The sequence below is a fragment of the Dysidea avara genome, chromosome 2, assembly GCF_963678975.1.
Source record: "Dysidea avara chromosome 2, odDysAvar1.4, whole genome shotgun sequence".
Lineage (NCBI taxonomy): Eukaryota > Metazoa > Porifera > Demospongiae > Dictyoceratida > Dysideidae > Dysidea > Dysidea avara.
The window spans coordinates 21,052,577-21,070,219 of record NC_089273.1 but is presented as its reverse complement, the minus strand read 5'-3'; the positions used below and the strand labels follow the sequence as shown (position 1 = coordinate 21,070,219).

Genomic DNA, 17,643 nt, shown 5'->3' with positions numbered 1-17,643 from the left:
TAAAACGCATTGTTACCGCCCCCACATGCTTACCCAACCCACCAATTTAGATGAGATTTTTTTTGTATGTGAAATACATGGAACACATATTACTATATTAAAGTGTCTTTGCTTTTTTGTGCATTTAATCTATCATTTTCTTCCTTGAGGTCCTTAAATGCTAACATACCCAACTGGCTGTGAGATGCTTCACTAAGAGCTTTACTTCCAAGACACATATTGTACTGTTCTGTTGAGAGGTGAGGGTCACAGAATTTTTCATGCCATAAATGAAATATCCCACGATCAGGTGCACGGATTACTTCCAAATTGCTCTGTACCATCTTACGATAAAGCTTGACGTCTTCACCACCCCATCCTTGAATGGAAGTGTCAAATCCTTTCATAAATATGAAATCTGAACGGTACATACAAGTCATACCAAAGCCAAAGTCACGCCAGAAACCAGAGTCTTTCTTCAACACCATCAGGTCTCTCCAATGTGGAATTTCAGGTAAATTATGGTACACCACATCTGGATTGTATAAACTGAATACTATAGGATAATATACCTTCTTCCCTGGTGCTGTATTCAGGCGGCAACGGTCCAAATAGCCAAGGTCAAAATAGATGTCCACATCACAGAAAAACATCAACACATTTCCGTTCTCCCAAGCCTCTGCTCCAGCAAGCAAACCCATGCCTCGAGAAAATGAGTCTGTGCGTTCAATAAACTTGTATTGAGTGTAATGATTCTCTGCGGCTACTTTTTCAAGGCAATCTTTAATCTCTTGCTTTCCCTCATCACCAAAGTAGACTATTGTCAAATAGACTCTTTTATCACGACGAATACAAATCTCAGCAAAGTAGTCCATAAAGACTTTAAACTTTTCCACTCTTCCAGCTAGTGGAACAATTAAATTGATCCACTCGTTTCTTTTATCATAAGTTTCAGTTTGCACTGTTTGTATGGGGGCAAACGGTCTAAAAAGCTGTACATGTTTGAAAATATTCTTGGTCTCTGTCTCAAAATATAGATCATATTGGCTACCAACAGTTTTGTCGGTTCTCGAATAGCCTTCAACCAACTTCATACTGGTCACTGGCTCTCCTTCATTGTGTTCATTCAACAGTTTTACAGCTAAGTCAACAACTTGTTGATGCTCGGTGTGCTTGTCTCCCACAGGTGGCTCTTCAGGTCTCTTGGTCATGCCTGGCTCAAGTTGATACAACTTGTCACGAGTGAATGAAATGAATGGAATAACTGAAAATTCACTTTCTTGACGTATGTTCAATGTACGCACAATATCTGGGCTAATCTTAGCTGCAAGTCGTGGCTCTTCATCTTTCCTGATAGGCCCACCAGCTTCTAAGTGAGCTAGCTTTTCAATCAATTGTCTGTTCCTTCTTTCCAGATCATTGACAAGCTGTCTTTGTACTTCAAGCTGTCTGCGTGTCTCTCCATTGTGCAGCCTCATGCGTTCAACTCCAGCCTTGTGCTTCTCTTCATTAGACTTTAGCAGTCTCTGATAGTAATCTATTTGCTCTTCAAGAGATGAGCAAGGGTCATTGTTCATTAGTTTTCGGCCTGTTATTCGATGAACAGGGCTAATGCCAGTGTATCTGCTATGAAATAGTAGGATAACTGATATTACGATGAGAACAAGAAGTATTTTCCATCTTAGTTTGATTGTACTGAAAATCATGATGACTGTATATTACAACGATGAATAGAGTAGGTTTGAATTCAGTTGTTATTGGTGTTCCTGTAAAAAAAAAAAAAAAAGCTTGACGTTAACAACTGTATAAATGTAACCTGTACATGTACACACACACACACGCATGCACACACGCATGCACACACGCATGCACACACATGTACATGCACACAAACACACATCTTTGCATGAAATGCACAAAGCCACATGCACCTTTAATCTAATTCGCTAAGTCAAACTAAGCAGACATGAACTCTTGGTAATACCTGCATGGTGCTGAAAAGTTCCTCAAAACCTCACTTAGCAGCCAACTCTTAATTAGTAAGACTACCTCATACAAAATGGTTCACCGAACTGTGTGATGTTCTCTGCATGCTATGATGCTAAATATGTATATACTATATAATGAATTGGTAGACACAGAGCCCATGAGCGTCGCAAGGCACTTATGGACTCCTAGTAGGTATAATCAAAGGTAAAATTAATATAACCAGGGTTTCTGATGTAAATTTAGGTACAGTATCATGGTAATTCCATCCATGGTGTGTAATAAGAATGACATTCCTTAGAAGTGTCAGGCTTCAATGAGTGATGGGTGGATAGAATTATGTATATCCCCTGTATGATCAATGAAGCTATTTAAGTCATTCTAGCATCCAGTGTTATCATTTTTCGTATCATGCATTATGCAGCAGATATAGGTATGGGAAATTTGAAGTCATAAAGCCCTACATGTAGTGTCAACCAGATATAGGCTGTAATTAGAGCAGAATGTCACATTACAATTGGGTTGGAATAGTTACCAAAATTTGGCAAACAAACAAAACTATGCTGAACTTTGTTATTTTGATACCAAAAACATGACCTTAATGAGGTGGTACCTTATTAATGTTAAAAGAGGTAATTAATAAGCTTTTAACGATGTTTCACATACATCAAAATAACTACTTTGTCTTGTACTTTGTACACGATGTTCCCAGAGGAGGTAGGACATGATGTCACATAATTGCATAACGTGTGCGTACTGTACATTTTAAGCATAGGCTCTAGTTCTAATAAACCGTGAAGTTTAGCACTGGATTTATTGGTAATTCACTAGTGTAGAAATCGTTTCATATGTGAGCTTCACTGAGCTCCAGTGATTTTATGATAAACTTTACAATAGATCATTATTTAGAATAAATTCTGATCTTACTTTTAGGTACCTGTTATTGTTCGCTGTATTCTTAGTCACTATTAGTAAATGCAATCGACTTTGGCATCATGCAAGTAGCTGGTACAGTCAGTTTTCATCATGTAATTATCATTGGAATTCAATTACAAATTTACAATACGCAAAATCATAAGCATTATGACATCATGTCCTACCCCCTGCAATGTTCCTGCTTAGAATTATTGGTATTTCAGTAATTATATAGCATTTAGTACTTTGAAATGCATGTGTGAGAATGCCAATGAGCCTTTGTTTGCCAGTTTTCTGTATATAGTAACAAACTGACATAACCCCGTCTTTTGACAAAATTGATAATAATCTCATTAAGACTACTAGTGCAGTACAAACAAGTATGTTTCTCTACCTCTAGGAATATTCTGCCAAAACTATTAACATTAGCCTTTTTAAAAAACGTGTGTGTGTGTGTGTGTGTGTGTGTGTGTGTGTGTGTGTGTGTGTGTGTGTGTGTGTGTGTGTGTGTGTGTGTGTGTGTGTGTGTGTGTGTGTGTGTGTGTGTGTGTGTGTGTGTGTGTGTGTGTGTGTACCTATCTGTCTATCTGTCTACCTTGTCTGTATGCACCCACGTAAAAACATGTGTGTGTCTGTGTCTGTGTGTACCTATCTATCTACCTGTCTACCTTGTCTGTATGCACCCACGTGCGCATAATCCTTTTAGCGGTAAAAACAGTCAGCCTATGAAAATTAAACAATAAATGAAGCCTGTATTAAACTTGAGCATAGGCAAGGTATGCACTGAGGCGGTTTCTTTTTGCCGGTTTGAAATATGGGTGTAGTGACTCTCTACAGACTTCATGAACTACTTTCTCATTGGGCTCTTCTTGTATTTAACTACCAAAAAACATTGTAGCAGGTCTCTCAGGCTACTAGGAAATGTGTATCTCTTCAACTAGAAAAGGGGTATGTTCATACGTACGTGTATGAAAATGAAGGGTAGCCTTGAGGTTTTGTAGAGAATTTACAGGAGAAAACATTATAAACGAACTATAAAACAGTTGAGAAGATACTTCTGTGCATAATAAGTTGTTGAAAGCGGTTTGTTCGAAAGGCTCTTCCTTAACAATGCATAGCAATGTAATTAGAGAATTACAAAATAATTCACCAATTACAAAATCTGACATGACAAAACTACGTATAATTGCATTATTACAATATACTACCAGCTATATACTTGTACATCAACTTGTTCTTAACACTATCATGTTTTAGTGGCCAAATACAGCAACAATTAATGGCAACATAACAATTACTGAAATGTCAATATAATTTTACACTATCATTTATTACATGATATTCTGGTTTCTATTGTTTACTCTGGACAGTTTCTTTGGGAATCACATCACTGCTATGGTAATAGGCTCCAGGCACAACACGCTTTAGTGGGAAGTTAGGAACATCAAGAAACAGGGTGCATATAGTTGTGGTAGGTAGTATGTCTTTGTAAGACATGTCCCCTATGTAACATGTGTTTCGGTATTACAGTGGAACCTCTCTTCTCAAACTCCCCGAATTAAGAAACAACCTCAATATAATAATGACAAAAATTTTGGTCATAACAGGTCTGGCTAATACATTTTTACCTTCGAAGGAGGAAAACCTCTATATTACAGCAAAAATTGGCCAAAAGTCTGGGTCCTGAAACGTCCGTAATAACAGAGGTTCCACTGTATATAGTTGGCCAAAATATCAACACATGTACGTAGATAAACATTAAATATACCATTCTAAGTAGTACTGAAGTATCACGAATATTTTCAGCAAGTTTTGACTCCCTTAAATAAACCCAAGATTTGCAAAATCAATCCATGAAGTCATCCCTTCGCCTTACCTGATGGATAAATACTCACTTGCCATACTAAGAGTTGACCAGCCAAAATACATTTTTGACCAGCAAAACTTGGAGTGTACAGATCGAAACAATGCAATTAAAATGACCATGCCTTTAAGAGGCAAGACTTATATAGCCAATGAGTATGTAAGCTGCTTCAAATTGCATACAAATTTAGGCCATTCACAGAAATAGATTGTGCGAGGTGATGGAACTCCTATATTTGTTCCAATGCGATGCAAATGTCCAAACATGGCCATAAGGTAACCATGGCGGTCACACCTTGTTTATCTGAAAGCAACTTGTGCGACGCATTGTCACTTATACTACTTTAAAAGCGTAGCCAGATTACAACTTTTTCTTTAGTGCTGGCTAGCGGAGTCAGTGGTCCGGCTAGCGCTACGCATAAAATCTTTTCAAAAAATTGAACCGAGACCTTCTTTACTACCGATATATCGAACGTGTCCTCGTATTAGAATTTAAAAAAAATGTCCCAAGTGATAAGCTGTAGGTCACAGACGTGGGTGTAAAGGAATTCAATGTTTCACAGAAGACCCGTTCACAGAAACAGTTTGAACTTTATAGCAGTAGAAAACGACAATTACAGTTTACACACATAAAACATACCTGAACTAAGTTATTATAGAGAAAGAAACGCAACTTTTCTTTCCCAAGTTATCCGCATGTTGTGAAGGAATTTAAACAACAAAACCTCGAACAAAACGCCTCCATATAAGTATTCGATCTAACGCGCAGTTTTAGTTCTAGCGCCTTTGTGTCTATGATATACTGAACTCTGCCACCACTTGGCCGCCAGCCTCGGTTACGGGTGTGGATTTACAACAGTTTACCGTTACTGTAAGTTTGCACTGTTGCTATGATCGTAGCCTATATGTACAATAAGAGCACAAACCAGAGACAATAAACATACCTTTAATATCTCTGTGTAACCTGAGTTGGGTCACAGATCTGAGGCACGCTCTATCACACCTCTGGCTGAAGAAAGTTGTTGTACTTTGCACATGCTTTAAATGCCTGAATCAAGTCACACACTGGATTAAACAGAGACTAAATCAGTGGTGACTGGCAAGGGTGTCTGATGGTAAATAATGCAATGTTTGTATGAAAATTAAGACCATGCATTTTCAGGGAGTGTCTAGTATCAATGATCAAGTCCAGATTAGTGGTGAATGGTGATTAATTGTTTCTCATCCCTGCCAGCATCCCTTTTTACCCCACTGCCTCTAATTTCATTATTGCTTTTATCAATCACGTGCACACTTATTTTGATGCTAGCAAATGTTACTTGCACTTCAGCAATGGTGGTAAAATGTAAGTACTAGTTCTTTAGCTAACCTTTATAGTAAAAGACAGCTTGATTTAGAGTATTTTGTATTGAATAACAAAAAAATGTGACCCAGTCTGAGAAAATCAGTCTTATCGCCCATGTCAGCAGATTCGATTTTTCACCCAGGACACAAAGCTACATGAATAAACTATCTAATTCCACAATCAAAATCAGCTAGACTTGAGTGGTCTGGTTTTGCTGGCTGCTTTTCCCAAGCCCAGTGGCAATCCGTACGTGTGGTGTGGGGCCTTAATGGAGCTCTGGTCAGCCTGGGGATGACTGTATGTGGCTGTACAGCTCTGTGGTGTTGAATAAGCACCTCTGCTGTGAATTTCCTTTCATTTTAGCCAGTTTTGAGATCTCAATGGCCCAAAACTTGGCCTAATTCATCCCTTGGCCTTCCCTTTCAATTTTTGAACACCATCTTGCCCGTCTTCCAGGGCCCCCACCTCCCACCCAATTTGCAGCTCGCCTGATACAGTCAACCTCAGTTTAAAAACTATCTAAAATGGTAGGAAACTTAGTTGTTGGCTACTTGTACAGTGGATGCTCTGGAAGGTAAGGAATTGGGATAAAACGTGTCAAAATTTGGTACACATAGCTTCAACCATTGGCGAGCTACAACACACTAAATACTTAAAACCGGCGTTTCTCGATACTTTTAAATAAGCAATAAGCCCGGTTTTCTCAGACTGGGTCACAAATGATGTGGACCTCCTGCCAACATGTAGCAGACAGTTTCAAAATTTATGCTTATAATAGATTGCTGATTGATCATGATCAAAAAAGTGAATTGTATACCGTAAGTGTAGAAATTTTCGTGGATTTTGTGGTTTGCAGCTGATCCACGAAAATTAATCCACATAAAGCTGATCCACGAAAATTAATCCATTTAGAAACTCACGTCTCAGCTCGAGCAGAGCTATTAACCGTTGCCACCAATAATTTATTAATTCTATGTAATTCGCTCACTACGTACGACCTGACTACGACACGTGCACCTGTTCACCACGTGAATAGATACTGATGGCCTTGTTCAAGTATCTAAGACCCGTTTCCTCTGATTCCAGCATACAAGATTCTTTTGTGGTGAGTCAACCCCACAAAATGGTTTACTTAGTCCCAGATAAGTACTCCAGTGTAAACTGATGGAGTAGCCAACCAAACCTGTTAAGCTGTAGCTAAACCTTAAACGCAACCTTAAATCACGAATTTTGCTCCCCGCGGCTCCTCGAGAAAATAAACTGGCTTGTTGAGATTAAACCACGAAAATTATACCCACGAAATTTAGTACACTTGCAAACCTGTCTTTGGCAAACCACGAAAATTTTACCCACGAAATTTAATACACTTACGGTAGTTATTTGAAATGTTGGTGACAAGAAGACAGTTGAATGGCTCGCTAAGTAGCTACTGGCTATCCAAATTACTGGGGGGCTTATGGTATCGGGAGAGATGGTATTTCATTATGGTAATATTATTTAAGCAGAGGCAAAGGTGAAGTATGCATACTTTACAATACAATTGTGCACTATTTTGTATCTATACTATATGTCAATCTGGTTTCACCAGATGGACATATATATCTTGTGTTACCACATCATGCTTACTAACCTATTGCTGTACCTTCATTATCCAATGGTTTCATGGTGTGAATTAAAGCCACAAAGTTCATTTAAGTTATGGTGTGTTGAGGTCCCCACACTATTTCTACCGTTTTGTCAGTTATGCATATGATCATGTTTCTTAAATGTGGGTAAGGGCCATTAACTAGTGGTTGAATCAAAGCAGGATTCCAGGAGCAAATCCAGGAGGGTTTTTTTAGGGGTTTCAAGATCCCCCCTTCAAGTTGAACCTCGAACAGGAGAAAATGCGTGGAGGAAAGCAACAGATTGCGAAAGATCGATATACTCTAATAGAGTAGTCCCGAACTATTCTAAGTAACTGTAATATATATAGCATCACGTGATGAAAGCTCACATGATATGGATTGTTTAAAGTTCAGCAAATGGTGGAACACATGTACTTACTGTGAGTGGAAGAGCTGGCAACTGCACGGAAACAATGGCATTTGTAGTCACTGATAAATATTGTTGTACAGGTACGTCTGATTTGTATAATATTCTATACAAAGTAGTGTTTTACTGCCAGTACTTTTCTGGTAATTCACCTGACTCCGCCAAAAATTTGGTCTATATGGGCATGTACAGGGGGGTAATATCACTCATCTGTTCTTGAGACCTCACCCAGAAGACATAGAATACACTGAACTCTGGTCCCCGCACTTGGCAGTATGAATTACAATGTGAGTTAGCTACTTCAGCAGTTCTTCAACTTGGTCAGGAAGACATGTGATGAACAAGTGCTTTATCATTCATCATAGCTACTGTGCGCCAGGAAGTTGTATATGTGGTAAGCTACAATAGCACAGTGCAGCTAGTTATGGCTAGGTACACACCTCATGCTCGTTATAGTTTGCCTAAGAGCACATTTTATGTACAGTCTGAATGCTACAGCTGTAGGCCAGAATTACATATGTGAACTTTAGAGGGATTACTCCCCACCCAGCTCCAAGACCCCTCTCCTGGATCCGCCCCTGGATTCAACTCTGAGGCATGTTAATTGTAGCTACAGTCTAACTAATGAGGTGTAGTGTTTAACAACAAACAATCACTCCCCAGCAGTGTTATTGTTAAATCTAATTACTATTTAGGCCTTTGGAATACAACAGAAGTCATACACTTATGTAGCTGTACAGCTTTAATAAAAAAGTGACAGTGGCAATCATGAAGGTGCTGGAGTACCAGTTGCAAGTGATTTTGCAGTAAAAGAGCAATAACATTAGTGTTTTTGCCATACAATACAATAAGTGAATGATAAACTGGTTTTCCATCTGTGTCTGTTGAGTTGTTGACACTTCATAACATACGTACCCTAGAAAGCCACTTAGCAATGATGCTATTGTACAGTGTAGCTAATAAAAGCAATTCCTGTATACTGGCATCATAACACATGGTCTGGAAGAAAGTGGCCCATGTAGCTAGTGACTTTTTTCTCTGCAGTATCTAGTCTTGCATATTTCAAATGCATGTAAGTACAGCACACTTGAACCTCCCATGCAAAGTTGATCGCTATACAGTGAAACCCCACGTCACTTACTATTCTTAGAAGGTGTGAACAGGGTGTTTCAGTGTAGTAGCCACTTTTATTAATAAGATCACTTCGTTGTAGTAACCACCTAGATACCAAACACAGTTAATGGCCTCAGCGAGTCGAGGCCAAAATTTTTGGTCCTATTGGTGGCCTGATTGATGGAGGTTCACTGTATGTGTGTACTACTGTAATTTACTATTGATTGAAATGTAAGACTTGATCATTGCATATTCCTAACACTAGGATAGGAAGTAGTCCAATGTGTGTACCGTATAGCGGGAAATTTTCAAACAGTGAAATTTTCTTTTTAAAAAATAGACTTTTTTCAAAAAAACTTCTTAATTTACCAGAGATAGCTAGCTACAAGGAGCAATATTATACTTTAGAATAGCTACAATACAAGCAATGTTGACTCTTAGAAGTGATAATCATAGAAAATATATATCGAGGTTCAAGTACATGTTTTCTACTTTATCAGTTAGCTATATAGGGCCATTGGAATGAGCTGGAAGGCGAACACAATTCAAGGTATACCAAAGCGATGCCAGGAGTCTTGAAACCTAAGAGCTCAAGAAATCATTACCCAAATGATAGTAAATACCTTTTAAAAAATGCCAACTAGTCATGTCTCAATCCGTAAGTCATTTGGATTAAGGCCAAACGGCATGGTTCAAGCTACAAAGGAGTGGGAAGAGTTAATTAGATGCAATTCTATCAAAGCCTGATGGGCTTTGTCAATATCTACGCTGAACAATCAAAGCAATAAATTATACTGCATGTGATGGTACATGATCAATGCAATCATTGTTGGCTTCCTCCAATTAAATTCACAAATCTTTCTATGGTGCGGTGAGGTACATGTAAAGAGGAACTGTTTCAAAATAACTTTTTTTTGAACTTTTAATCTGGCACTCTTTCAAAAATTTAACTTTTCAAATATTTCCTGCTATACAGTACTCATACTTTTATGCAATACTTAGTGTAGACACTTATTCATGAACATACAGTAAACAAACCATATTGTGTTAGCAATACATTAATAGCTACACTGTAGGCTCCCTGTCATGCAAAAATGTTCATCAGACCTGGTCTCAGAAATGAAACAAATAACTTATTATTTGTGCAGGTAAACCCAAAGCATGGAAGCTGAGTGATAAGTGCTTTCCATTATTTACTCTGTATGGTGATATAATATCTTACTATGGTGTGCTTATATGTATTTTGGATTGGTGATTCATTCTATCGAGAACTCTTGATTCTATGTAAATAGTTCATTGGACATATTCAGTAGTACAAGTAATGAAGTATGAAGCATGTGTACAAGGTAGACTGTTTGTTCTCCTACTGTAAATCGTTTAGGTGATGCAGGAATGCGTACTTCTACACAACATGTGTTAGCCATTGAGCAGACCACAGAATTCACTGATACATAGATAATGTTCTGAGGGCAATTAGCCCACAACCACAATTGATCATCAGATTCCAGTCTATAAAATGATCCTTCATCATAAAAAATAGTTTGTTAACAATCAACTTGTCGTAATTTTGGGACTACACTCAGCCTGGCTAAGAAACTAATACTGAATACCACAGTGTAATCCTGCATGTCAATCAATATAGTGAGTTAAAACGTATGAACTGGTTGGGCATCAAAGCCATGAGTAGACCGCGTTCTCATGATGTTGCCCGGGTAATATGCAAGTTAAACCCCAAACAGCACCTTTGAATACCCACACCACTAAAGTGGTATATATAAAGATAACATGAATTTCGATATTGCATCCTGTGTGCCGCTGAGGTATATATTTACAGTGTGTTGTGTGCATCTTTTACAGACCCCATATATGTCAGTAGTTGGCCAAAATAAATTTGGATTCCTGGTTCACCCTATTTCAACATTCAGTGGTGGAGAATTACAATTGACTGAAACGCCTCATGGAAAACCCTCATCAGCAGCACAGTGTACCGACAAAAAGAAAAAAAAGAAGAAATGTCGCTCAACACCACTGAACCATGGGGAAGCATGTTTAATGGCCTATCATGAAAAAGTCCGAGAGAAGCTTTTGAATAGCTGGAAAAGTCTTGTTGATTTGGGAAAAGCATTAAAATATTTTCCAACTCCCGTGCCAATGAGCTTACCAGATACCTCTACCATGAATCCATTAGGTGATAAAACAGATGCCAGTCTTGAGGATCAGCAACATGTTAGTAGCACGGATGGAAGTTGTACACTTCAAGCAGCTTGTAGCTCACCTGGCCATGAAAATAGTGTAGATTTAGTAGATATGTGTAATCAAGCTCTTGTAAATCCAGATATACCTGACTGCAAGTTATTGGTTCTAGTTGGATGCCATGAATTGGATCATATGTGTGGGAGAATTGTCCATAACTTTGCAGACCATCATGTGATTATGAAGCACTCAAAGTCCAATTTTTACATACCTGAAAACAGTACATTTTTATTATCAGATATTACTCAACTGCATCTACTAGTAGATCATGTTCAAAGTAGTCGAGATCTCAAGTATGACTGTATTGTTATTGATCCACCTTGGGAGAATAGATCAGCCATTAGATCACACAAGTACAGCTGGTTGTCAGAAAATGACTTATTACAAATTCCGCTGCCTGAACTGTGTAATGAAGATTGTCTCGTCATAATTTGGGTTACCAATAAAGTTAAGTTTTCAGATTTTGTCCAAAATGAATTATTTCCTCAATGGTCAGTAAAACTGGCTGGTGAATGGCACTGGATTAAAGTTACAACTAGTGGCGAGTTTGTGTTTGATTTAGACTCACCTCACAAGAAGCCATATGAATTATTATTGCTTGGAAAATACCATGACAAAGGTATGATAATAGATAGAGTGGGAATCTTATTTTACCAATGGAGTGTATGATGCTAGTGTTCAATATCCAAAGCTAATAAAATAATTGGTGTACTCGCATGTGTGGGTAGATTTTTAATTAGCTACTACCTATAATTGCTTATGTTTTTTCTTGTTCATGCTGTGATGGACTTAGTACAGCTGTGTATACTATATAGCATTACAGTATCAAAAGCCAAGTCCTGATGATTTTGCTTGTGCTCCTAAAAGATTGAAGTTATCTTCTGTTGTTCGAGAGAGAAGCACTAAGGTATAATAAACTGTATGTTACATACATGTGTGCCAGTAATGCACCTATCAATGTTATCCCCAACCTCCCCCCTCCCGGGCGTAGTGGGGGAAATGGTGGGGATTTGACTTTTTGAAAAATCAAATTCCCCACCCACTGGGGAACAACTAGTGGTCAAATCTCCATGTAGTATCGCTGGAATAAACTTTAGGAAACAGATCAATTCCTATAGCTCACAAGCTAAAGCAAACGCCTAAAATTTCGAACGGTCAAATACCCCACTACTGGCGCAAAATTTCTGATCAAATCGGTGAAAATCCCCCACTAATCCTTTAGTAAGCCCGGGAGGGGGGTAGTGGGGCTTAACATTGATAGGTGCATAACCAATGCACAATACATATACAGCCTGTACAATGGAGTACAATTCTAATGCATAGTGACATATGCCACCTCTAAAACCGTTATAGAAATGGTCTCCATTTAACATCAAATAGAGCATTAAAAACAAGAAAACACAGGCAGTCAGATATAGATTTTTTTTAAAATTTTAAAACCTATATTTTTGTCTGCCTGTCTCACTGACCACAGTTGCAAGGCTAGAAGCCAAATGAAGCAGTGCACAACCACCATTTTATGCCACAACATCAGACTCACTGGTGTCTTTTGTAGTTATCTTTAATTAAATGGTCATCTTCCTCATGCCAAAAATCATACGAAGACATTAATTTTCTGTATTGACACTTTCCATAAAAGAAGCATATTCAGAAGCCACGAAACTATTTGAGGCACTTTAGACTCTAGTATCCTTGGTAGTTAGCATCAGGTAGTTGCTAAGCTGGGCTTATATAAAACAATTGCAATGGGCCACACCCCTTAAATGATCAGAACATACTACAACACTTCTAATACATGTAGGTTGGAGACCTAGCATGAGGATATTTGTGGATTTTAAAAACTGAGTGAAGTGAGGTTTTCAAAATCCACAAAGATACAAGGGCATGGTCTCCAACCGACTTAGAAAATGTATGCATTTTATATGTGCATATAGGTGGAGTCATTGTGGGATTGGGTTATATGTCGTACTGAGTGTTAAAATAATCACAGAAGATTGAACATGCTTTCATTGAAGTGTTGAAAAAATCAAAGCTCACACTGCTTCCTTTCACAAGTTAGACTTGGATCTGACACAGCTGGGAAACGGCAGTGATCAATGATGTCAAGCCGGGTTAGCGGTAGCCAGTGCCTATGGTGTCACAGCAGCAGTGTACAGAATACATTTGTCGAAGAAGTAGCTTGTGTGGATTTATACGATGGGAACGAGTTGTCACAAGTTATGTCTTCAATGGTGCCACAGTAGTACGAAGTACACTCATGGTTTCGAATATGGACTATACCCACATTACATATAGGCGGGTCTAGGAGACACTGCTAGGGGGGGCTACAGTGGGCAACCAGTCACCCAGGCCAATATGTCACTCTATTCATTTTATAGGCATGCCTAAAAAAATTCAATTATGGGAGGTACAATTTAACGTTGTACTTACGTATGCTGTGATGAACAGAGAAATCCAGAAATATCTCGGAAAGTTCTGTTTAGTGCCCTAGAGTGTTTTAAGGCTATTTTCGTCTTCTATTAAACTATAGATGGACTTTACTAAGACTTAAATGGATAAGCTTCCTTGTAGAAACCATAAGCGCATCTGAGGTAGGGGGTTGCCCTTCTCTTTCCCCCTTGGATTTATACATTGGATGAAGTACATTTATAATCGTTGTCTTCTATTTGTCTGTTAGCTTTCTCTACTTCTGAATACAGTGTGAGTGCACGATTCTCATTTCTAGTATTAACTGTGTATTTGTAAAGAAAATGAAACAAACAAGTTGGAATATTTGCACTATATATAAAGATCGAGATACTGTAATAGAGCAGTCACTACTCTAATAGAACAGTCACAATTCTAATATCATTAACTGATAATTTTTGCAAACTATATAAACAATACTTCCTTGTTTTGTTTATGTAGTACACTTTACCATCACTAGTTTTATATGCCTTGCAAAGCACACATTTTGTTAGCTAATTAGCTATCAAAAATGCTCCCAAATTCAAACCTAAGAGGTCTAAGCCCATAGCCATATCCATTGTTGAGTTATGCTTGGCTGGAGGCATCATTTAGTTAGTCAGTCAGCATAAAATTCTGTTAAATAGAAAAATTTTATAATTCCTTTTTGGAAGAGTCTGAAGACCTTTTTGGGCTAACCAATGCTGCCAAGCTGTCATGAAGGGAAATTGAGGCTAGTTTTAGAGTGATATTTTTAGTTGAAAAAGCCCAGTTCTTCATGATCTCTAATATACAGTACTTATACCATACTGTACGATTAACTCCATGCATAGGACTAAAAAAATGTATAGAAAAGCTTTAGTAATGTTCACAGCTTAATTTACAGATTTCAAAGGACATCCCTGTCAAAGTTTCCTGTCATAGGATAGCAGACACAATAAAGCTTTTGCAAGGGATAACAGTTGACATTTAGGCATATAATTGAAAATATCAAAGCATTTTAATGTTCAACATCTATTAGAAAAATGATATGCCTCTGTTTGGGGCTGTAATGAGTTTGCTGAATCTAGGGACGAGTCTATTTTGCTTTTTTTCCCACCTATTTTTCTTTTCAGCAATTCTTTTATTTGTCACCTATTATGCTCCATATTTTGCTCAACATTAATCTTGACCATCTCCAAGTGAAAATCACAATTTCACTTTAAAGTGACTGTTCTATTAGAGTATCTCGATTTGCACTTGCTCTAACAATGTATAGCAAGAAACTAGCTAGTATTGCTTAACATGTGTGACTGTTCTATTAGGGTATCCCGATCATCACTTGTTCTTCCTGTAACAGTTAGCTATGTATTGTTGATATTTTTATCACGTGTGACTGTTCTATTAGAATATCTCAATCTTTTGTACAATTTTTATGTCCACTTCACAAAAATTGCACCTATTATGCCAGCATTTTGCTCATTGCTTTTACCCACCCATTATGCCAGAAATTTTGCCAGTAAAATCAACGCATCGCTAGCTGAATCTAACTGTTTAACTATATAACAAGAAAATGATGTACCATAATATGTGACCGGATCTGCAAAAATCAACACAATTGTGCATTTTTCAAATTCCTGTTTATTAAGTATTCTGTAATCTACTTAGCCAAGTGTACCCTCTGGCAAAGTTTCAGCCTTATAACTTTCAAAGTTAAGCCCTACAAAGTAGCAACAACAAAAATATTGATCTGTACAAGTATAGGGAAAATAAATTACTGTAATGGTTATAACTTGCGAACAGAATGCCGTACTGAGTTTGAATTTGCACCATCATGTTCACCATGAGTATGGGGAATTGATTACACTAATGTTCCCTTTTATCACATTTCTTTGCTACATACAAAGGTGAAATTTGTGAAGAAAGATCGACTGGGTACAATCGCTTCAATGTGATGTAAACAAATACTACTGCAACAAAACAAAGATTTTCGAACTCTTCTTGAGTACTAGGTAAATAAGATGATATCCAGGTTTTTATTGTTATACTGTAAATTTAGGCTTGCGTGATTGTGTCAGGTTTCTGCAGATCCAGTCACATAATACTCTAATAGAACAGTCAGTAAATTTTAATATGTTCTAATTAAGCAGTCATAATCATGTCTTTCTCATCCACCAACATCAAAACTGAATCCCAGAAAGACAATTACCACAATAGACAGTAAATATTTGTACGTGGTACGTTAACATGCTAGTCTGCTGTTGTGTTACTACACAAATTTAATAATTCTGTCTTGCAATATAACAAATAAATATTGCCAAAACTAATATTTGGTGATTAGCTTTAAAATTTTGCTCTTGACGAGATTTTAATTTGGTGAATTACTCTCACTTTTAAATTGGCAATGCACTGTTGCACACAAGGTTTTATGTGGTGTAAGTTGACAGCAGGATGAAGCATGCATGCTGTACAATCCTTTTGTGCTGAAATGTCTACTTTATGGATTCAGTTACTGCATGCATCTGGTTGCTTTCATGGTTGAAACCAGGTTGGGTCTGATCCGCTTTATAGAATATCAGACCTGACCCAGATCGGACCGCATGTTTATTGGGTCAATTAGCTCATGTGGAAGTGTATTAACCTAGTTCCTGCTGCAGCCTAGTTGCTTTTGTGGGCAATGCTCACTTATCTGGATCATGTGTTTCTGTAGGCATACTATACGTGGAGCCTTGCCCATTTACACATGTATCAATGCAAAAACATGCATGAATCATTGCTGTCTGTAAGTTTATGTGGAACCATGCCCACTTCTCAATAGTAGTATAGTCTTTCAGAAGGCAGCTTCTGTTGTGTGCCACACTCACTTGCATGCATGGAGCCGCATGTAAGATATATTTAAGTAATATCCACTGACTCACTCTCGACTTGTCAAAACCGACCTCAGCAACTGCTACCAAAAGCTTGGAGACAAGGCATGAAAATAATATATGATTTTTTAAATTTGGCAGTTGGCGCCAATTCGCCAAATTTAGTTTATCGCCAAAATTTGTTGTTATATGGTATCTCTCTACTTGTGTGTACTGTGTGTTTTTGTCCTGTAGGATATACCACATAATCAGGTGATCATCTGTGTACCATCTCGTAGTCATTCCCAAAAGCCATTTTTGGGGAATGTTCTCAAGTCATACTTACCTGATCATCCTAAGTGTTTGGAAATGTTTGCTAGAAATCTACAACCTGGATGGACATCATGGGGAAATGAAGTCTTAAAATTTCAAATAATGGATATGTGAATATGAATAATTTATGTGTTGTACATTCATGTATGTGTGTGTACTAGTAGATCAAACACTACAATTTAAGGAGCTGTAACCTTTTCTTTTGATTGTTAACGCACTGTATTTCCATTATATACTCTTGACTGTACGTATAATAATTATGTATATTATAGTTAGGAATGCCTTATAATATGAATGGGTGCTACTGAAGGACCAACCAGCCCAAATAAATAAAAATAGTCAATGTAGACTAGCTTAACCATAGCAAGAGTTCATAATATAAAAAGAGAGGAGAGTGTCCTTCTGCAATATAGCCTGTACAAACGAAAATCCCAAAGTTATGATGCAATACCTATAGTCACTTTCAATGTGTTAGTTCATCAGGAATGTACTCAGCCATTAAGTTTCAATGACTGTTGTAGTTATGGCTTCAATAAACAGCCCACTGATGAT

The 17,643-nt window shown here is 37.7% G+C and overlaps 2 protein-coding genes across 3 annotated transcripts; one reads left to right on the top strand and one right to left on the bottom strand.

Annotated features, from left to right (window-relative positions):
• Nucleotides 1–45: 45 nt before the first annotated feature.
• LOC136246823 (chondroitin sulfate N-acetylgalactosaminyltransferase 2-like) lies at nucleotides 46–5,828 on the bottom strand. Of its 2 annotated transcripts, none has more exons than XM_066038395.1 (2): nucleotides 5,688–5,828; nucleotides 46–1,745 (listed from the first exon to the last, which is right to left on the bottom strand). In XM_066038395.1, the coding sequence occupies exon 2, from the start codon at nucleotides 1,683–1,685 to the stop codon at nucleotides 93–95; it is 1,593 nt and encodes a 530-aa protein (XP_065894467.1). In that variant the 5' UTR covers nucleotides 1,686–1,745; nucleotides 5,688–5,828; the 3' UTR covers nucleotides 46–92. The 2 variants fall into 2 exon arrangements, with proteins under 2 accessions (XP_065894467.1, XP_065894466.1); XM_066038394.1 differs by lacking the exon at nucleotides 5,688–5,828 and adding an exon at nucleotides 5,384–5,538.
• Nucleotides 5,501–17,322, top strand: LOC136246825 (N(6)-adenine-specific methyltransferase METTL4-like). Its single transcript, XM_066038397.1, has 4 exons — nucleotides 5,501–5,614; nucleotides 11,093–12,107; nucleotides 12,304–12,395; nucleotides 17,014–17,322. Exons 2-4 carry the CDS (start codon nucleotides 11,102–11,104, stop codon nucleotides 17,203–17,205), a joined length of 1,290 nt encoding a protein of 429 aa, XP_065894469.1. The 5' UTR covers nucleotides 5,501–5,614; nucleotides 11,093–11,101; the 3' UTR covers nucleotides 17,206–17,322.
• Nucleotides 17,323–17,643: the final 321 nt, after the last annotated feature.